General features: G+C 54.0%; 2 protein-coding genes across 6 annotated transcripts in view; both read right to left on the reverse strand.

Annotated features, from left to right (window-relative positions):
- Positions 1 to 762: 762 nt before the first annotated feature.
- On the reverse strand, positions 763 to 12,344 carry Scarf2 (scavenger receptor class F, member 2). Of its 2 annotated transcripts, none has more exons than XM_087575683.1 (11): positions 12,097 to 12,309; positions 7,356 to 7,414; positions 7,163 to 7,264; positions 6,476 to 6,995; positions 6,176 to 6,394; positions 5,900 to 6,028; positions 5,365 to 5,468; positions 5,171 to 5,288; positions 4,849 to 4,979; positions 2,937 to 3,089; positions 763 to 2,312 (listed from the first exon to the last, which is right to left on the reverse strand). In XM_087575683.1, the coding sequence occupies exons 1-11, from the start codon at positions 12,243 to 12,245 to the stop codon at positions 1,480 to 1,482; spliced, it is 2,517 nt and encodes an 838-aa protein (XP_087431809.1). In that variant the 5' UTR covers positions 12,246 to 12,309; the 3' UTR covers positions 763 to 1,479.
- A 3,539-nt stretch (positions 12,345 to 15,883) lies between these two features.
- The window catches only part of Klhl22 (kelch-like family member 22), a 40,930-nt gene continuing 35,626 nt past the window's right edge, over positions 15,884 to 21,187 (reverse strand). For 2 of the 4 annotated variants that reach the window (XM_087576024.1, XM_087576023.1), the window contains exons 6-8: positions 20,194 to 20,427; positions 16,528 to 16,842; positions 15,884 to 16,183 (exon numbers count right to left, since the gene is read on the reverse strand). In XM_087576024.1, coding sequence (XP_087432150.1) covers positions 16,172 to 16,183; positions 16,528 to 16,842; positions 20,194 to 20,427 — 561 coding nt within the window. In that variant the 3' untranslated portion in view covers positions 15,884 to 16,171. Of the gene's footprint in view, positions 16,843 to 20,193; positions 20,428 to 21,187 lie in introns of all 4 variants that reach the window. The other 2 variants (NM_001107079.1, XM_087576022.1) reach the window with 2 other exon arrangements.

Below are 21,187 nucleotides of genomic sequence, written 5' to 3' on the forward strand. Positions count from 1 at the left end.
AAGCAGATAGGAGAAAGTGCCGGAGAGTTGGCTCTGAAGATAGGAGCATTTTTGTTGTTGTTGTTTTGGTTTTTTTTTAAATTGGATACCCAGCATCCACATGGCTTCCCACTTGGAAAGCTGGGGCAGAAGTTTAAGTTCATACCCTGTCCTAACAACAAAAAAGATACTAGAGACAGGAAGAGAGTCTGCTGGAGGTAGGGGGCTAGAAGGAACCAAGACAGATGGCTTTCAGAAACTAAGGCCAGTAGGATCCCTGAAGACCAGAGGTCCAAGGCTCAGAAAGGCCGTTAGGAGCCTGCCGGGAGACGTAAAGGTGCTAGGGTGGGATGGGGGCAGACAAATGGCTCCAGAGAAGGCCAAGCAGGCTACCTTCCCTTTCTTCCCCTGCTGGAGCACGTGGAGATGAGGTAGGGAGGTTTTCATTCAGGACAAGGCACCTATGGGAGCAAGCAGGGACAGGCTGCTTTGTGAGGCCTGGCTGGAGTCTGGGCGCACTGCACAGTGTCCCTTGCCCTCACCTCTGTCTCACCAGAAACAGTTCTGACCTCTGGATCCCCCCAGCACAGATCCCTTTTCTTCCAAGCGGTAGTTCAGGACTGGCGGAATTGGCATATTTTCGTGTCGTTCCTGGAGACCCGCACCGGGGGAACTCCAAGGTTCCATTTAACTGCAGGAGTCCAGAAGATGCTGCATACAGGTTCCATAAGAGGTCATCTGTGCTCCACAACCTCCAGCAGGAAGTAATTAGAGCACTGGGAGTGGGGAGAAGCATTTTATTAAAGAAAGCTTTGGCCTGCTAGGAGGAGCCCATCCTGAAGGCCTCAGATGGGAAGGGAGAAGCCCTGCCCGGGGCCTATAAATACATCTACGGCCACCAGAGTAGCCCCTGGGGTTCCCTCGTGGGGTGATAGGAAGCCATCAAAACCAGCTCGATGGCTGAGGGACCAGGGCTGGCATGAGTGAGTGGGAAGGGGACAAGCCAACATGGCTGAGCCCCCTGAGGAGCAGAAACCAGCTCTGCTCCCCAGGTTTGGGTCAACCAGATACTGGGGAGCCCAGTTAATGGAAGCAACCTCTGACTATCTGCAAAGAAAAAGACCCTACAGCCATAGGCACCAGGCCTTGGCAAATGAGAGGCAGCCAAGAAGCAGAAGCGCTGCTGGCATCGGCCAATGACAAGGTGGCCCAGGCAAGAACACTCTTCTTGGCCAGTAAGAAGTCTGTAGACTCCTCAAGCTATGGCCAAGGAGACGCAGATTACTAAAAAAGCTCCACAAGTTTGCTAGTGGGAGCGGGTAGCCAGCTAAGTGTCTGCGAGGCCCAAGGGCAGATCCAACCACGTGGAGGCTGCTGGAGCCTAAGCCAATCAGACACAGGCTCGAGCGGGCACTGGGCGCTCGGGCCAATGAAATGCCTTCGCTGCGACTGCGCGGGGAAACGACGGTGAGAAACGCAGTGGCTCCTGGGGCTGCGAGCCTAGGAAGCTCCGGGGGCCGCGCCCGCCCTGCTCGGCTCCCCCGCAGCCTCCCTGCTCTTCTTTCGAGGCGGTTTCTGGATGGGGGTCTTCTTCCGAGGTGTCTCGGGCTCAGGTGCGCTGGCTGCCACCTTCTCAGACGCCGAGGCTTCGGACGCCGAAGCCGCGCGGGCGGTCGACGCCGGGAGCACGGAGCGCTTGGCCTTCTGAGGCGGCGGCGGCTTCTCGGCGCGACCCAGGCTGCGAGTCTTGTCGCGCAGCTCGGCTGCCAGCATAGAGGCGGCCTCGGGCGCACTGCGCGGGGGACCTCCCGCGTCCGTGGGCTCCAAGAGACCCGGGCCGCGGCCGCGCGCTCGGGCGCGGGGTGGCGTGGGTGAGGCCGGGCCGGTGGCTTCTTCGGTCAGGCCCGGGGGCTGCACCGACATGTTGCTGGGGGTCCGTTTCCTCCCGCTAGGGCTCGGCGCAGCCTTGCGGCCTGCGGGCGGCGGCGAAGGTGCAGCGGCCACGGCGCCTTGCTTGCCGTGGATCCAGGACACCTTAGGCTTGGTGGCAGGGTCGGGTGGCGGTGGCTTCCTGCGCTCGGGCGATGGGGACAGTGACAAGCCCCCAGCCTCACATCGGGTCCGGGCCGGCCGGGCCTCGCGCCGGGCCACACGCGCGTACAGCGCCCCGCCCGGCCCCTCCACGCTTGATGCTGAGCGCTCGCTGTCTGAGGATGCAGGGAGGGCTGCTGCCTCATCCCCGGGCACCGAAGTGCCCATGGGCGCTAGGGACACAGCGGGCACCTCAGTGAGAGAGGCAGAAGCTTCTGGGTCTCGGCTCTCAGCAGTCGCCTCTAACAAGGGTAGGACAAGAAACTAATCTCAACATCTAATAGCACTGGTGGAGCCAACCCCCACGAGTGACCCTTTCTCCTCTGCCAGAGCCCAGTTGTCTCTGTCATTCAGGCATACCTGGTACATTCACAGGATTACCACAAACTTAGTGGGATTCCCCAGGGTGTGGGCTTACTGCTGGGGAATGAGGGATTTTTTTTTCCGGGGCTCAGGCTCTAGACTTTGTACCCCACCACACCCCACTCTCAGGGGTCACAATTGTCGACTTTAAGCGGATTTATGCCCTTTAAGACTTAATTTTTCTGATGTTGAAGCATCAGTCACTTGCCCAAAGTCACCTAGTGGCACCAAAGTAGGACAGGCCATTTCTTTCCCTCTACCTTATATTCTTCCTGTCTCCTCTGCCCTTATCTAGATCTAGCCCCAGAAGTTAGTATGGCTGACCAGTTACAAGGGAGCTACCTATCCCTCCATGACTTACCCCACAGAATCTCAGCTTTGCAGCTGAGACCAACAACTCCTAGTTCTTAGCTTCTTGGTGCCCTAATCCCCATGGACCTCCAACATAGACAGCAAGACCATTCCGTTGTGCTAGAGGGACATCTATGCAGCGTCACACTCACCCTCGTGGGGCACACAGTACACAGGGCCTTCATCTGTGGTGTCAAATGATGAGAAGGAGGCCCTGGAGGACCATGATGGAGAGGGCTGCTCCAGCCCTGAAGGTGGTTCCAGGAAACTGCAGTTGAGCGTGTTGTCTAAGTCATGATGGGCCACTGGAGGGGAAAATAAGTGAGGCAGGGTGCGAGGGACCTCGCCTTTTCCCAGTCTGTACTCTTAATTCGCTAACCACGAATGAAGTGGTCATGACCAGCCCCCTCCAGAAGACTGCAGGTGGGACATGACACTCAACAGAGTCACATTAGACCAGGGCTGAAGAATGGGTAGCAAGGAAACCCAGAAAAGGGAAGTATGAAGGAAGTAGGATAAGGAAGTACGGGCCTGTAACCCAAGAACTTGAAAGCCTGAGGAAGGTGCATCAGCGTTAGCTTGAGGCTAGCCTAGGCTACTCAGCTGAGTTCGTGACAGCCTGGCCTACAGGATGAGACCCTGTCTCAAACACCAAACAAAGAACTGGAGAAATGGTTAAGGACACTGGCTGTTCTTCCAGAAGTTCTGGATTCGATTCCCAGAACCCTCATGGTAGCGTACAACCATTGGTAACTCCCACAGACACACAAGTGATGCACACATACATGAAGGCAAAACACCCATACACGCAAAATGAGTAACAGTTTTTAAAGTTTTTTTTTTTTTTTTGTTCTTTTTATCGGAGCTGGGGACCGAACCCAGGGCCTTGCTCTTCCTAGGCAAGCGCTCTACCGCTGAGCTAAATCCCCAGCCCCAAAAGGTTTTTTTTTTTTAAAGATTTATTTATTTATTATATATAAGTACACTGTAGCTGTCTTCAGACACACCAGAAGAGGGCATCAGATCTCTTTACAGATGGTTGTGAGCCACCATGTGGTTGCTGGGAATTGAACTCATGACCTCTGGAAGAGCGGTCGGGCGCTCTTAACCGCTGAGCCGTCTCTCCAGCCCCCGGTATTTTTAAAATAAGGAAAAAGTACAAGCCAAATGCAGTCAGCTAGGGAGCCGAAAGAGTAGACTACGTGTTAAGGAAAGACATAGAGACTCAGGGAACCCTGGAGAGCTTCTGAATTCGGTTGTTCAGGAGAAAGACTGCTGCTAGGCTCTGGCTTTCCCAGCAGCCCTTGCACTTCTGCTCCTAGGAGTCATGTGGCTCCTTTACCTCCTAAGAGACTTAACGACCCCACCAAGCTTCAGAAAGAAGTTGTCTAAAGGGAGGCACCACCCCCTCTCCTGTCATCACATGGAACATCTACTAAAGACTCAAAGGGGGCTGGAGGGATGGCTCAGTGGTTAAGAGCACCGACTGCTGTTCCCAAGGTCCTGAGTTCAATTCCCAGCAACCACATGGTGGCTCACAGCCATCTGTAATGAGATCTGATGCCCTCTTCTGGTGTGTCTGAAGACAGCTACAGTGTACTCCTATATAATAAAATATTTTTTAAAAAAAGACTCAAAGGGGCATGGGGACCAGCCCTTCCTTTTCTAGGAAGGGCTCTAGTAACTGCTGGGAACCAACCAAACTCTTGGTGTGCTACACACACACACACACACACACACACACACACACACTGCCACTAGTTCCCCTGCAGTTCTGCATCTCAATGTAGAGAGACCTGACCTTAGGTCAGGTAGCCTGCCAGGCAATGACTCATGTGTCCTCATGCCTCCTGCATACCCCTAACATCTGCCCACACCTCTGGAACTTCCTTGCCCTACAGTCTCATCCCCTAGCAACATCCTCCCTTCTTTCAGGCGCACCTCTCCACCCCCCCACACATTAAAACTCAAAAGTCCCTCACTTCTGCATTGAGCCTCTGTACACCATTTTCTAGAAGCCTTTTGTAATGTGTTTCCCCTGAGTCCCAGAGCCTACATTCTTACCTACGACTTTGGGCAGCTTCTGCCTGCGAAGCGGGATTCGGGGTAGCTTCATGCTGATGCGGCTGAAGCTTCCACAAAAGCGTTGAGGTGCCTTCTTCCTTCCGAGGGTGAGCTCCCTGCGGGGGCGGGGCCTGAGCGAAGGGGCGGGGCGGGACTGGGCGGGGCGGTTCAAATTGGGTGGGAACAGAAAGAGGAGACCCTGAAGAAATAAAGGACTGGGCCCTGCCTCAGGAGTGGGGTCTGGGTTCAAGAAGCACACCCAGTCACACAGAGCGGGCTACCTAAACCAAGCGGTGGGTGGGGGGCTGCCTTGGGGCCTCACCGGCGCGCCGAGTCCTTGCCCCGGCAGGCACAGCAACAACCGAGCAGCGAGAGCAGCAGGCCGAGGAGCAGCGTGAGCAGCGCGCCGGCGCCCATCACACCTTTGCGCTGATTGGTCTCTGTGGGGAGCAGCGGCTCAGCGCAGGATCACGCACCCCACTTCATTCCCTGGCCCGACGTTCTTCACCCACTCACCCAGGTGGCAGGCCCCGGTGACCGGGTCGCATGATTCCTCGTGACAGCTGCAGGCCTGGGCGCAGTCCACACCATGGAGCCCGGCCGGGCAAGTTACATTACAGCTGCAAAGTTTGGGAGTCCAGAATGCCTCCTTTCCCCGCCCTGGCCGCCATTGCCGGCTGGTCCGGACGCTCTAACCAAGGCTCTGACTCGATCCTCTAAGACTGAAGCCCACCCCCACCTGCAGGCAGGCACTCACTTGACAATCTCAGTTTAGAAGTGTGTGTGTGTGCTTTCTACAGGAGAGGGGTCTGAAAGATGAAGCGTGACCACAAGGGGCTGATTATTGTGTGAGTGGAAAATGGAGATCCCAGTCCAGACTACTGACTCGCTCTATACCATATCCATGTCACATAAGGATGCCACTTGGTTAGAGGGCAGGCTCCAAATCAAGGTGTTTGCTGACACTCCCTACTGCAGGGTCCCTGGGGTGTATCTGGAGGTCCCAGTGTCGGGTACATATTCCCTACCCCTCTCCAGGTCCCCCACTCACTGAGGTCCGTGAACACCAGGGCTGCAAAGGCAGCGCCCGGACTGGAAGTCACAGTGGCCGCTGCCGCAGTCAGAACACACGAAGGCACAGTCCTCACCGTAAGTGCCATTACTGCACTTAGTCTCGCACCTTGGTATCAAGAGAGGAGTCATGAGCTGAAATGTAAGCCAAAGGCCCAAAGGCCACGAGGCCTACAGAGCCCACCGTGCGAAAACTGCATGGGAGCCAAGCCTAGAAAGGCGGTGGCCTGGGCCGAAGCTGGCACGGGCTGCTCACCGGTCGCCGATCCAGCCCGCATTGCAGTGCGTACACTTGCCGGTGACATGGTTGCAGGCATGCCCATCGCGGCAGGGTGGACAGCGGTGGCCACAACCCTCGCCATAAAAACCAGTGGCGCAGGGTTGGTCACATTTGGTTCCGTTCCAGCCGGGTTCGCACGTCAGACAGCGGCCTTCGACTACTGTGCACGGCTGCTGGCCTTTGCATTGGCCACACCTACGGAAGGGTCAGGAAGCTGGGCCGGATGGAGCTCCGCTTCGCCCTTCCGCCTTCCCGCCACCAGCCCGTAACGCTTACCGACGGCGACACCCGAGGCCGTAGAAGCCAGCGGGGCATGGCTCACGACAATACTTGCCCCGGTAGCCCGGGTCGCAGGCGCACGTGCCGTCCACCGGGTGGCAGCGACCGCGGAAGCACTGGCAATAGCGATCACAGCGCGCGCCGAACGTGCGCTCGCGACACTGGCAGCGGCCGCTCTGCTGCTCGCAGGGCGACGAGTTGCAGGAGCACTGGTTGTTGCAGCTGCGGCCCCACCAGCCTGCGTGGCACAGGCAGGCGCCTGTCTGTGGATCGCAGCGCGAAGTAGCGCTGCAGTAGCAGGCGCTAGCGCATTGTGCACCCCACCAGCCCGGCTCGCACCGGCACGCGCCGCTCCGCGGGTGGCACGTGCCATGCTGGCACTGGCAAGCATGCTCGCAGCGCGCACCCCAGCGGCGCGCGTGACACGTACACTGTCCGGTCACGTCCTCGCACTGTCCGTGCGGATGGCAACTGCACCTCTCCTTGCAGTCGGGGCCCCAGAACTGGCGCGGGCACTCTGCAAGAACCAGGTGAGAGGTTTAGTCGTTAGCTTGATACATCCCATCCTCAGCTCCACCATACCCAGCTCCCAAGGTTAACCCAGTCCTATCCGCCTCCCTGCCTTATTTCTCTAGATTCCCGCCAAACTGTCCAGCACCCAACCCCATCTCGCCCCACGCTCACTAGTGTCGCAGTTGGCACCGAAGTAGCCATGTCGGCAGCGGCACTCGCCTGGCCGCACGCACACCTCATTTTCTGAGCACGTGGAATTGCCTTCACACACCGCTGCAAACGAGACGGGCTGAGCTGCAGCACATGATCTTAACTACCTCCGCCCTGGACCCGCCTGCCCAGGACCCCACAATGCCTCACTCACCGATCCCACACTCATCCCCCAGCTGCCTCCAGCCAGCGCAGCACGTGAGCACCTGAGAACTTCAAGCAGAGGAGAGACGTCTGAGCCTGACACCCTTCTCCCTACACTCCTTCCCAGCCTTCAGGGTGTCCAGCCTGAGGGAGGTGTTGGACACCTCCTACAGGAAGCCTGCCAGACAGAGGTAGGTGAGGGGGCCTAACGGTGAGTGAGAATGGCTCAGGTCTCTGCCCGAGAAGTGCATACCTCCTGGTCTGCATACCTGGCAAAGAGCCAGCCTCCAAGAATTGTCATCTACAGGGATTCCAGTTCCTCCAACCCATCAGCCACAGAGTAAGAAATAGGACAAAGCGAGACGGTAAGGGGCAGTAGTGAATCCGGCGTACAGAGCCACCCGACTCTCATGACCTTTAGGACCAATGGGCTAGCTAAATGGGTGTCAGGGATCCAAATGTGACATTGCCGTGGCAGCACCACTGCCAGGCGGTCCCAAGGGGCACCTGGATACCCATGTGGGGCTAAAACCTAGGGTGAAAGCACCTGAGCCGATGGGATGGAGCCCAGTGTAGGAGTGTAGACCGTGCATAGTTCCTCTGGAGGTGTCCCCTGGAGGCAGGCACCTGGGGATCCTACTAGGCTATGGAACCACACATGGGGCATAAGAAAGCCCAGTGCCTTCCAGGGGCAGAGAGGGTGGAAGAGCTACTTGTATTTAATGTTTTGCTTATGTTTCTTTGACCTTACAATGTACATCCAATGTCAGGTTTTTGTTTTGTTTTGTTTTGTTTTGTTTTTTTTTTCAGAGGACTCTGCTGGGGAGGAAATCTGGAGCTCGGCTCCAGGGACAGTACCCCACTGCAGCATTTCAGGGGGTTTCAGCCTGGGAAGTCAGCAGCTGTGAAGACCCTTTCAAACCAAAGACTGGGAGAGGGCCCGGGGACTAAGGGGGTGGTGGTGAGCTGGGGTGCAGTGTCGTGTCCATGGTTAAGGTAGATGAGGCTGAAAGGGAACAGTCACAGAAACTTCAGAAGGCCCCAAATTTTGCCTCAGCCTTACAGGAATGCAGCATCTATTTACATTCTAGAGAAAATGAGTGTGCTTTTTCTGCAACTTCTGAACCTAGAACTCAGAGAGGGTGGGAGGCAGGCTGAACGGAAAGCCCCCATGCTGCTCACACCAGTTTGGGGGTAATGGTCATACTGTGGATAGGATTCAGCCGCCTTGAAAAGCCCCCTTCCCAGCCAGAGTAAGGTTCTCCCTCAGATCAAAGTTGGGGCCTAGGGACAGAGCCCATAAAACTTTAAACTAAGGGAACAGGCTTTGCATATTTTCCACAATTAAAACTGGAAACCACAGGGGAGGGGGGGAGAAACAGGCCTGGTTTTCTTGCCCTCACTGGCCCACCCACCTTGACCCAGGGATCCCTTCTCAGAAAGACCCAAGTTCATCCGCCTATCTCATCTCACCTATCTCTTCTCACTTCCACTTGGTCGGGTTGTTTCCCTTGGCAGGTGGCCTCCTGGGAGCTCCAGAAACATTGGTTCCTGTCCTCCCTGGCTAGCCTAGTACACAGTTCTGTCGTTGGGTGTCTGGTTCTAGGGCCACACTCAATGGTGTTTGATAGGTGAAGCAGCAGGGCTTGGAAAGCAAACTGTGCAGTAAACAGTAAGCCGTATATCTTAGCTCTTTCCTGCCAAACCCATGGTCCCATTCTTTAAACAAGCAGACACTTATTCTCCTCTCTCTCTCTCTCTCTCTCTCTCTCTCTCTCTCTCTCTCTCTCTCTCTCTCTGTGTGTGTGTGTGTGTGTGTGTGTGTACAGACCACTTTATGCATGTAGAGTGGAGGTCAATTCTCTCCTCCTGTCATGAGGGCTCTGGCAACTGAACTCAGATCATCAGGTTCTGTGGCAAGTTCCTTGACCCACTGAGTGAGCTCAGCAGCCTCAGATCCTACTCTTTAGCTAAGGAACCTGCAGCTCAGAGAAGTTAAGTTCCTTGCCTGTACAGGGCAATTTACAACAACAGGAACAGGCTATAGGATGTCTTTGAGAACAGCTGACACTACAAGCAGACCAAAGTCCATTTGGGTTCACTGAAGACAAGTCTTGCATTCTCGCAAGGTCTTATCACCCAGTGATCATGGCAAACCAAGAAGGCCTGGTGAACTCAGTTAAGAAGATATTACAAAACAGACAGAAACAAAACAAAACAAAAAAACTCAGAAACTTACGAAGGCAGACCCCCTGCTCTCTGAGTGAGTGCTACCTCAAGGAATCAGACCACAAGCATCAGTATGTAGTGCTACAGGTTGATGCTCTGGGGGCCACAGTCACTGCTGCGTGGCAAGCAGCTCATTTTCCCATTGTAGAGCCCACTCACCATGCCTGTCCCTGGTCACTGTCCTCAATCACTCCAAGATCCACCCAAGGAGGCGTCTGTGCCTAGCCATCCATCTCCCCTCTTGCCCCAGACCTGGCTCTCCCATGCCCTAACCATACCCATTTCTTCAAGGAGCTCCACCAGGCCCCACCACGTAAGGAACGCCATGAGGCTTGCTCCCTCACTAGGCTTGCTACTGCAACTGCCCACGGGGATGACACCATAACTCTGGATGCTCAGGAGTGTCAAAAAACCAACCTCCTCTGTACTTCTCCATCTCAGGTTGCTCCTGTCCTCCCATGCTGGGAAGACAAGACCATGCTCACATCACATCTACTGAGAAGTCGACCTGCTTTCTCTTCCAGATTCTATTAAATCTGGGCTCTGACCTCCAGAGGCCACCTTCCACCTCCTAGCTAGCACACCTTCTGCAGTCTCAAAGCTCCTCTGTACTGGTCAGGCGTCCCCTCTATGAAAATCGGCCTCATTCTCAGAGCAGTGAGAACTCTTCAGTACGCTCCCCCCAACCCCACACCTTCAGGGCTTCCAAGGTGTTTTCTAGAAGGGGAAGGGGTTGTAGGATGAGCTGTGCCCCAAATATCTATCTGCAGGACTATCTCCTCCTCTCCTGTAGGTCTGTGTTCATCGTGGTGTGTCTTCCCTGATCACGCTAAAGAAAAAGGTACCCCCAACTCTATAACTCCTTGTGAGACGGGCACTGGTCCCTGCTGCAGAGTCCTTGCACCAAGAGGCAGTATGTGCATGGTCTGGCATCCTGGCTCAGCTGGCACCAATCTCTGCTGGACCTCATGCATTGTAACCAAAAGGATGGCCCAGACCCGGGGCGAGCACAGTCCAGAGGTCGATCATTCTTCCCACAAACTCTTCACACACAGTCAGGGCATCCAGCCCCATCTCCAGTACCAAGAGCCGAGGCCCACTGCAACCCTATTTTACAGAGTAGAGAGAGACAGAGCCAGAAAATCCAAGTGTTTGCTCAGATCCAGACAGCTGGGGCAGCCTGCTGCCAGACTGTGATGGCAAAACACATCGCGGGTGTGAGCTACAGAGGCAAGACCTTCTCCAGAGAGAGGTCGCCAGCAGAAATATTGGAGGCCAAGGGCTCCCCAACTCCAACTTGAAACAGCTTGACCCACCACCACCACCACCACCACCGGAGTCCCAGTCCTCCGGCCAGCCCGTCAGAGGAGTAGGCCTGGTGCGGGCTGACCGCCCTCCCCAGGCACCGCCCCGCCTGCCTTAGCCGCTGCATTCCTGGGGCCCGGGAGGCCCGGGACGAGGCGGCGGCGGCGGCGATGCGAAGCAGATGGCTAGCCAGGCGGGCCACCCCCTCCCCTCCGCCTCCGAGGCGGGGCTCAGGGCCGGGAGTGGTCTGTGTCCTCTCAACCCGATTTCGGAAACCGCGCGGTCAGCTAGCCACCCCTTGTCTACTTTGACCTTCCAAAACCCTAGCTGACGTTTCGCACCCCGGGGGGCCGTTTGACCCAGCGTGCCCCCCGGACCCTAGTCTGGAGTCCCAAAACAGCCTCCCCAGCACCGGCAGAGGCGCCCCACCACGGGTTCCCCCGCCTCTGCGCAGAGATGCCTTGACTGCGTCGTGGCTCAGATCAGCCGACAGGTCCCTCAGCTTCTGCGCCTACTCTGCGTCGCTCTTCACCCTCCACGCGAGCTCCGGGGTCCACTGCTTTCAGGCTGGGCCTGTCCCACACCGGCTTCCCCAGCAAGATCCTCTGAGAAACCCACCACCGCGCACCCAATGTCTGCCCCAAGGAGCCAACAGGGGTTCCCATGTCCTCCCCATCGCGCGTCCATCATTGTCTTCCAGGACTCCGGTTTCTGCTCCACCGTGAGCGTAGGCTTGTCCCTGCTCACTTCCACCACCATCCTCCTCCCACCCTGTGCCCACTCTACCAAGACAAATCTGTCCTTCCAAGTTTCGACTGTCCCAGTGCCTAACTCGCCCAGGGGTTGCTCTTCGCCCTTCTAAACTCCACTCCAGGCTCCGGGTTCCTGGAGCCTATGCACATGCTGTTCCCTCCCTCTGAGTGTCCTTGCTTGGCTTCGGGAGTAGCTCCTTTCTCTTCTTCCCTGACATTTTGGACACCACATAGTACCCCTCTGGGCTCCCCACAGCACTCATCATCCCCTCAGGTGATTTCTGGTCCAGCCGGCCCTCGGATGCAGCCTAGGAGCCCAGGCCTGGAACCGAGCCCAGGATGCGAGGCAGGCCCGAGGGGCTCGCGTGACCAGTTTAGGGAGATCCTGGATGGCCTGGAACGAAATGGGGCACCGCTACCCCCAGCCCGCTTCGCGCCCACGTCTCGGACAGGCCCAGCTCCTACCCGGGCGTGCGGCACACGTTGCGGCCTCGCGGGTTCAAGTCCTGGGCCGCCGCGAGACCGGGCAGCAGCCAGAGCAGCAGCAGCAGCGGCGGCCCTCGGGCTCCCTGGCGCCGCGCCGGCCCGGCCCCCCGGGACCCTGCGCCCTCCATGAGGCGCGGGGCAGGCGCGGGTGGGCGCGGGTGCGGCCGCGGCAAGAGCGGCCGGAAGCGGAGTGCGAGGCCGGGCGGGGGGCGGCAGGAGGGGCGCCGGGCCGGGCAGGAAATTCCACATCGGCTCCCTGATCCTGGGCCAGCGCGGCCGGCCAGGCGGCAGCGCCCGCCCCGCGCGCCAGACCCCACCCTCCGGTCGCGCCTCCGCCCCTTTGCTCGGCCCCCGCCCCCACCTGGCCACGCACGAACTCCGGGGCGAACTTGGTGGAGGCCCGCGGAGCGCTGCCGGAGGAAAGAGCTGTGGGAGCCGGTGAAGACGTCCTGGTCCGCGCCTTTTCTCCTCCTTGCCAGAAGCCCTGGAGCCGCCAGGCCCGGGGGGGGGGGGGGGGAAGGGGTCCAGGCTAAGGCCCTGGGTCACACACTGGCCTTCGGCTGGGGCCAAGACCCTCTAGTTGTCCGATGGTGTGCCGTGGCATCTCCCGCAGTGTTCAAGAGACGACTATGCAAGATGTAGGCAAGGACCTGTGGGAATGAACTGGAGAGCTAGGGAAAGAAGCTCTCTGAGGAAAAAGACTGGAGAGGTAGGAGCAGAAGGAAACAGCCAAGGTCTAATATAATGTAGAGGTAAAGACAGGGAAGGGGACATTGGACATGAAAGCTAAAGGAGCCCTATGAAGGGGTAGGAAGGAACTAGGTGCCCAGGCATGTATTTATTGGCTCCTAAGAGGGGAAGTTCAGAGGGTGGGATCAAGGAATCAATGGAGACCCCTACTACATAAGGACAAGCAGGGTCACTAAGTAAGTTGCTCTGTCTCTACCAAATCTGCTGTTCACTTTTCTTTCCTGAGCACCTCACTCCCTAAACAGCTGTCAAAGTGAGCTTCATCATGTAAGTAGAACAAGAAAAGTCTTCGGAATCACTAAGCTTTCTTTACCAGGAACCTTTGGTCTGACCTTAGTATGACATCAGCAAGCCTGTCAAAGGAGGTGCAGAATCAGTGTCCATCCTACCACCAACTCGGACTTGACTAAAGATATCCTTCCCCCAAGTCTCTACATCAGTTTATGGATAAGACCACTGGGCCCTCTTGTCAGTAAAGCACTTCTTTCATCACTGCCTCGAACCACTGGCTTCACCCAGGCATAGCAGAACATGGCACTTATGGTTACCACAGCCTAGGTCAGACAGGAAACAGTTGGAGCTGTATAGGTTCCCGAGGCAGACTGCTCCAGACTCTGAGCAGTTCACACACCCTTGTTGACAGCCTGGTTCACCAAGGAGGAGTTTGTTTGACTTGAGGGGAAAGTTAGACAGCATCTTCTTCCACAGCCAGCAGAAGGCCCCTTGAGTATGGGAGACAGGTGGTGTGGAAAGGGAGCCTGAAGGACTGAGTAGGAACCAGAGCAATGGACAGGCCCAAGGCCACAGGCATTAGCAGGCTGGATGGGAGGGTGGGACCTCAGGCCTCTCCTCAGCCCTCTCAGCCTGGTTAGGCTGGTAGTGCAGGGGAGAAGTGGAGTGGGAAAAAGAACAGTCTTCCCTCGTGGTCACAAATGCAAACACTTCTCAGCAGCAAGTAAATAAGCCAACCACTTCTGAGAAGCTGAGGGTGAGCACAACCCTGCCTTCAGCAGTGCCCTCCCCAAGGAGGCTGGCAAGGCTGTGGGCAGCAGAAGTTCCCATAGCTGCATTGTTTGATTTGGGCTTTGTAAGTCCTTACCTTAATAGACCTGAGGGGGAACCTCAGCTGGGCGACGTTCTAATGGCATTGGCCCATCCTCTTCCCATAGACCCATCCCATGCTGGATGTCTATTAAGGGCACAACCTAAATACATGACCTCATCGTCCTTGCATGAGCTCCTCAGTGTCACCCATACACCCCATTGCCCTCTCCCTAAGCTAGGGTAGGCTCCTACCTGACCTCATTGTCCTTGCATGAGCTCCTCAGTGTCACCCATACACCCCATTGTCCTCTCCCTAAGCTAGGGTAGGCTCCTACCTGAACATTCAAGTTGCGCCTTGTAGGTTCAACTCTTGAGATAACTGTGGACGGTGACTGAATGTTTTAGCTGGCGGAGACAGGATCTTTGAGTTTGAGGCCAACCTCTTCTACCTACCTATAAGTGAGTCCTAATACACCCAGGGCTATATACAGTCTTCTTTGTTTATTGTCTCAAAAAATTTTTTTAAAAAAAGAGGAAAATGGAAAGGTTCAGTTTGAGATTTGGGAGTTGATGACACTAGGCTCTAGGGGATACCAGAGACTTTATAGGTTGCTGGCAGGAGGCATGGGATTATGATGTGGCCTGAGATAGCTGTCCTGAGAATGCAGTGCAGACACAGCCCATGTACACGACCAGAGAAACCCATGACCGCCTAGGGGTCCCCCTACCCCTTGGCCAAGCAGAAACCTTCCATAAACCTTGGCCATGTTTGGCTTGGGCAACAGCAGTGCTAGCAGACTGGCACATGAAGCAATTACTCTAAAGACCTGAAAAATGGTATTTTTAGTAGGAACACATAACATTGGAAGATGTGGCCATCTGCCCTTGAAAGAAGTGACTCACTTCAGGCAGGTGTTAACATTTTGGTGGAGTTTGTCAGTCTGAGGCATCTGTGTGTGATGTCATGTCTCTCCACGGGCCGCAGATCCTGATAGGGAGGTTACACATGCTGGTGGACATCAACTCCAAGCCTCCAGCCCACTGCACTCATGGATCGAGTGTGACTTTCCTTTCCTCACCCATCCTCCAGTGCACCACTCTGTATTCTCCCCTTCCTTGAAAGGGTACCAGTGGGAAGATTGGGAGCTCACTCTGCCAGCTGCCCGCTCTTTGCAGGAGGCCTGTGGTAGGCTTCTGTAACTGAAGACCTTGTAGCAAGCATCTGGACGCTCGGACCCTGAGTCCATTCATGTTGGGCACAGGCCATGCCAGACATCTTCCAAAAGGTGGGGGAGGTGCTAGTAAAGGTGAATAGAGGTTTCCCCTGCTGTGCTAACACAGCCCCCAAGGTGATTAACCAAGTTACCTGACAGACTTTTGGGAAACCAGAAGGTAGGAAGACTCCCTGTATACATACCCACGACGAGGCCTGTGCCTTGGTTTCCAATGATACACAGCCACCCCTCCCCGTACCTAAAACCTACTCCTGACATAGACCAGGACGTTGCTGTCCTGTGCGTATTGCCTTTCCATCCTCACAAGTGGACCACATTCCAGGCCAGTCCTCAGAGCCTCTGCCTTAAGACGTGCAGTGAGGTGAACCATCTCGGGTTTCCCGAGGAGGATGGGACTAGGTCACTCTTTCAGCACCACAGCTAAAGGCAGACTGCCCAGGGGCTAGAGTAGATATGAGGCAGCAGGAGCTGGTGAGCCACAGGGCAGACATTCTAGATGCCCTGACTGGGAGACAGGCAACTATTTGCCACCTCAGTATGGCAGGTCCTGGTCTCTGTGTGACCAACATTCTTCCAGCCTGAGGAGCTTATCATATGTCAGAAGCAGGGTAGTGACTCCTTGGTATAGTGCAGAGCCTCACTTCCCATGCCAAGCCCACAGCCCAGTGTGGCTGACCTGTAAACCCTAGATGCCACTCGAAGACACTAAGAGGAAAGAAACCCAGACTGCAGCCACATTAGATGCAACACCTTTTGCATAATGTTTTATTTCATTTTTCAACAATATTGGGTCAGAAACAGAGCATAAGGGTATCTCTTCATCCCTAGGGCCAGTTTCAGGTGGACTGTTATCTCTAACAGTACATATACCTTGAGAACTCCACAGCTGCTCAATGCCCTGGCTGCAGGCAGCTGGAGCTGCTCACCAGACAGACCATGGTTCACAGAAGGGGAGCCACAAACTTTGGCTGTGGCTAGGAGTGCTGTCCCCAGGACCTCTTGCAGGAAGGACCTTACTTAACCCGTCAGGGACCAGGCTAAGGAGAAGAGGCCAAATAGATAGCATTAGTTCAGAGTTTATAGAGAATGGGCCTGGTCATTCCCTCAGATATAGCCTCCCCAGCACTTTTCTTTGTAACATAATTCACAGTCATGGAGTTTGCAAATGCTGGCAGCCAGCTAGTTGAAGAAACAAGAGTGAAAAAGGGCAGCTGGTGAACCAGGATGGCTTGGGGAAGGGCCCCTCCCCTGGAGCCTGGTGTTCTAACCCAAGCTCTATGGCCTTCACTGTCCATTACCCCTCCTGAACACCCACACACTGGGGAGAGCCCTAGTCCTCGCTAGAGTTGTCAAACTCTTCCCAGTCAGACACACTCATCACCTCAGAGGCAAAGTCTGCATCTGCCTGGCTACGGTTGGGAGTCCCTCGGGGTTGCTCATGGAGCAGAGAGCGGGGCAGGGTGAGCACACAGGCTGCCAGGCCTGAGATGGAATTGTTCAGCTGGGGTCCCTCTTCCCAGCAGTCTTTCTCCATGTCGTAGATGTGCACGTAGCCTGTGCGGCTGCCTCGGTTGTGAGAGCGGCCGCCCAGCACATATATCCTGTTGTCTAGCACAGCAATGCCAGGCTCACCATGCCCAGCTGGCAGTGGGCAGACCGATGACCACTGACGAGATGTACAACTGTAGCAAGCCACCTGCAAAGCCAAGACCATGGTCAACCCAGGAGATTCTGAGACAGGCTGCCAGCCCACCCTAGGTCACTTCTGTCCACAGTGAGGTCTATAGCAGGCCTCACCTGGATGCCCAGTCTGTCTAGCCTCCCTACCCTTTAGCTCCTAAGAGTGAAGGTGCCTTCCTCTCCTCATCTCCAGATCCAGTCTCTTCTTCCTTTACAGCACCCCTACTCATATTCATGGAGTGTGTGCAGCAGGTACTTGCTGACCGCCAAACTTCTTTCATAAACAGCCAAAGCAGTAAACAAACACTTAAGAAAAATGCTCAAATCCTAGTAAGAGCACCAGTGGAAGGGGAAGCCCTGGGTCCTGCTAAGACTGAACCCCCAGTGAACTAGACTATGGGGGGAGGGCGGCAATGGGGGGAGGGTTGGGAGGGGAACACCCATAAGGAAAGGGAGGGGGGAGGGGGATGTTTGCCCGGAAACCGGGAAAGGGAATAACACTTGAAATGTATATAAGAAATACTCAAGTTAATAAAAAATAAATAAATAAATAAATAAAAGGATGTATTTCTTTTCACAAAAAAAAAAAAAAAAAAAGAAAAGAAAAATGCTCAATCTATTACTAATCCAAGAAGTACACCAAAATGCCCCCTGTTAAGCAGCAACCATGGAGGGAAGGAACTCATAAAGCCCAGTGCTGGTGAGGGTTTGGTAAAGCCCAGTGCTGGTGAGGGTTTGGCAAAGCCCAGTGCTGGTGAGGGTTTGGTAAAGTCCAGTGCTGGTGAGGGTTTGGTAAAGCCCAGTGCTGGTGAGGGTTTGGTAAAGCCCAGTGCTGGTGAGGGTTTGGTAAAGCCCAGTGCTGGTGAGGGTTTGGTAAAGCCCAGTGCTGGTGAGGGTTTGGCAAAGCTAGTGCGTATGTCTCACATGTCAGGAAAGGGACTTAGTAGTATGTAGTAAGAGGCATTTAAACCTCTTCTTCAAGCCCGGTGGTGGTGGCACATGCCACCTAGCACTTGGGATGCAGAGGCAGGAGATCTCTGAGTTCAGGGCCAGCCTGGTCTACCGAGTGAGTTACAGGATAGCCAAGGCTACACAAAGAAGCCACGTCTCAAAAAACCAAAAGCCAAACCAAAACTTCTTCACCGGACAGGCAGAAGCAAGCGGTTCCCTGTGAGTTCAAGGCTAGCCTGGTCTACACATCAAGTTGGGATGCACATTCAGATCCTGTTTCATAAACAAACAAAACAAAAATAAATGAACAAAAATCTTATCTGCTTCATTAAGCAATCAAATCGAGGTTCTAGCTACAATAGGCAAAATAATACTCCTTACCCTAGGAATCCTAACCTTTGGAACCAATGACTGTTACGTTACATGGAAAAATTGACTTTACAGATAGGGTTATGTAGGTGGTTATTCTGAGGTATGTTTTCTCGGTAGACCCACTCCATAGTTTTGGTTTGGAGACAGGATCTAGATACATAACACTGGCTGGCCTAAAACTCTTTGCAGACCAGGTTGGCTTTGAACTTGCAGAGACCTACTTGGCTCTGCTCTGAGCACAGGAGTGAGCCACTGTGGCCAGTCAACAGACAGTTCAGACTTAGGAAGCTTTTGCTTACAGTTTTTCAGCTTTTACATTGATCTAAGTTTTGATAGAAACCACAGTTCCCAGTTTGGACTTGGCCTTTTCATGAGTTGGTTAACTCAGTACAATTCTTCTGAGATACTGGGCAGGGAAGGTAAGCTGTAGCTCTTGCCAGCTACTCCATCTTGAAAGTTCCTACAGCACTCAATGTTGCTTAGTAATGACAGTCCTTGGATTAGGGTGGCTAAATGCATTTGTACGTGTGCAGAGGTCAAAGGCCAACATCATACGATGTTTCTTGGGAATGTTTTTTTTTTTGGAGACAGGATCTGTCACTGAGACCTGGGCTCCACATTTGGGTGGGGTTAGCCAGCAAACCCCAGGTGCCTGTCCAAGTACTAGGGTCACAAGCAGGTATCACTGTGCTCAGCTTTTATGTGTGCTGAATCAGACTGGTCCTATGCTTATGTAAAAGTACTGTATGGACTTAGCTATGATCGCGGCCTGGTTACATGTACATCTGAGCTAGGCTGTTTTCAGCTGATTATAAGTTTATAAACAGACAATCCTATCATGAATGGAGAAACAGCTTTAATTATGTAAGTAGCCAAATAAGAAAGAGAGAGGCATACAGAAGGGATAGGAAGACGGGCCACCCGCCCTTGCTGCTTGAAGATGAACCTGCTGGCCTTAGGACTATGGGAAGAGACTCGAGTTACTTAGGCTTCGGGGATCAGCGGTAGAAACAATGAGGACATTATACACCAGGTCACTCCCTCACCATGGGAGGAAATGTCAATCCAGGTGACCCAGGCCCACTCTCAGTCCTTCCAAACCAAAGGTCTGGGGTCTGGTCTAAAATTCTTGAACTTGGAAGAATCCAAAGTCCCTGACGAGCTCTTCAGAGCCAGTGTCCCTCATAAGGTAATGGGAGTAAAGCTCAGACCCTAAACAAAGCACTGCTGAGCTACGGAGTGGGGCATGGGCAGGCAGAGTTAGGAAGCTGGCCCACTGGCACGAACCTGCATTTCCAGCTAACGAGCATGAAGGATTGCCAGATTAAAGAACTCTGACTAGGCTACAAAGTGAGTTCAAGGCCAGCCTGGGCAACTTACTGAAGCCCCACCTCCAAATAAAAAGTAAAAAGACATTTGTAGATTAACTCTGTAGTAGAAAGCTTCTCTAATTCACGTGTACGTGCAGGTGGGGGTGGGGTGGAGTGGGGGAAGCAAAATGTTAAATTGGAGGAAGGTAGGGACAAATGCTGGTGAGAAAAGCATATTCTGTTTAATTTCATTTCACTGCGTAGCCTAGTCTAGTCTCAAATTTGCAATCCTCCAGCCTCAGACTTTGAGTGCTAGAGTTACAGGAATGGACTACCACACTTGGCTTGGGATGCTCTCTGACTATGAATAGCTATGAGCAAGTCACGGACGGACTGAGAACCAATAATACAAGTAGAGGGTACGAGTTCTTCTCATTCTTCTCTATTCTGGTAGGGTCTACAATATGGGTTTGGGTATACTGGCTTTTTAATGCAAACATAACAACTAAAGGCACCAGGGAAACTCCTATGGAGGGCATATGTATGCATCCTATGGAATGTGCAACATTATGAGTCCTCAGGCTATGTTAGTATGGGTTCAATGAATCTAGCACATGTCCTTCTCATGAAGGACACACATAGTGGGGAAGCTATGCATGCATGGAATCAGAGGGGACCGGGGAACTCCCTGGACTTCTGCTCATTCTCAAGTGGGTGGCCTGGGCCCTGCTCACCTGGTGCACATCTCTCCTGTAGCCGGCATCATTGTTGCTGCCTCCAATCACAAACAGCTTGTCAAGGAGCGCAGCCATGCCGTGCCAGGCGCGTCGAACAGGCCCATCGGCTAGAGTGTGCCACGTGTTGCTTCCTGGGTCATAGCAGTGTGTCTCTTTCAGGTAGTCCTCTCCTCTGCGACCACAGGTGATGTACATCTTCCCTTGCAGCGTGGTGCCTGCATGGGCATATACCTGTTTGGAGTCACCAAGAGAACCAGGAAAGGTAAAGAGGGGCAAGAAGGCTGTGAGGAAGCTGGTCAGATAGTCTCTACTGAGGCTACGGCCACCCCTCTGCATCTGCCTGATAACACAGCAGTCGAGGCCAACCACAGCTGACGTGCCTGCCATTCCGTGCTGGAGAGGGCATGGGCTTCTCACTGAATACACTGCCCTACTTGTTGACCCCTAGCCTCTTTCCAACAGGGCACGTTATCCACAGACCCAGAAACTAAATGTAATCTTTGTGTTTCTTTGCCTCTAAAGGAAACATCTGGACAGGGAACAAGAAAGTCAAGGCTCACTTCCAAGTTGCCAGAGAAACACACCTGCTCTTGGTGGCTTCAACTTTCTACCAGCTATCTGTCTGCAGATAGTTCCCACACACAGGAAGTAGGCTGTAGGGAAGAAAAGACTGAAACAAGGCATCAAATGTGATTGGCTCTCCATATCCATGTGTTCAACTAAAACTAGGATAAAAAATACTCAAATCCAAAAAAAAAAAAAAAGAGAAAGAAAGAAAAAAATATAGACAGACAGACAGACAGACTCAAATCAATATGCTGGATCTGTACTAACCACATGCCAAGGAAGGTTCAGTCTTCTGTATAGAACAATTTACATAAACGTCTACTGTACCATGTATTATAATACAGGATGACCGAACACACAGACTTGCAAATGGCCTACCACTGAGGCTAGCATTCTTCTTAATACTTTTGTTGCTGCTGTTTTT

Source organism: Rattus norvegicus, chromosome 11, assembly GCF_021556685.1.
Source record: "Rattus norvegicus strain SHRSP/BbbUtx chromosome 11, alternate assembly SHRSP_T2T, whole genome shotgun sequence".
NCBI classification, from domain to species: domain Eukaryota; kingdom Metazoa; phylum Chordata; class Mammalia; order Rodentia; family Muridae; genus Rattus; species Rattus norvegicus.

Coding starts and splice junctions, on each gene's coding strand:
- Scarf2 (XM_087575683.1), bottom strand. CDS start 12,245: ATGGAGGGCGCAGGGTCCCGGGGGGCCGGGCCGGCGCGGCGCCAGGGA. Junction 7,265..7,355: donor GGGGGATGAGTGTGGGATCG/GTGAGTGAGGCA, acceptor TCTCGTTTGCAG/CGGTGTGTGAAGGCAATTCC. Junction 6,996..7,162: donor CGGTGCCAACTGCGACACTA/GTGAGCGTGGGG, acceptor TGGTTCTTGCAG/AGTGCCCGCGCCAGTTCTGG.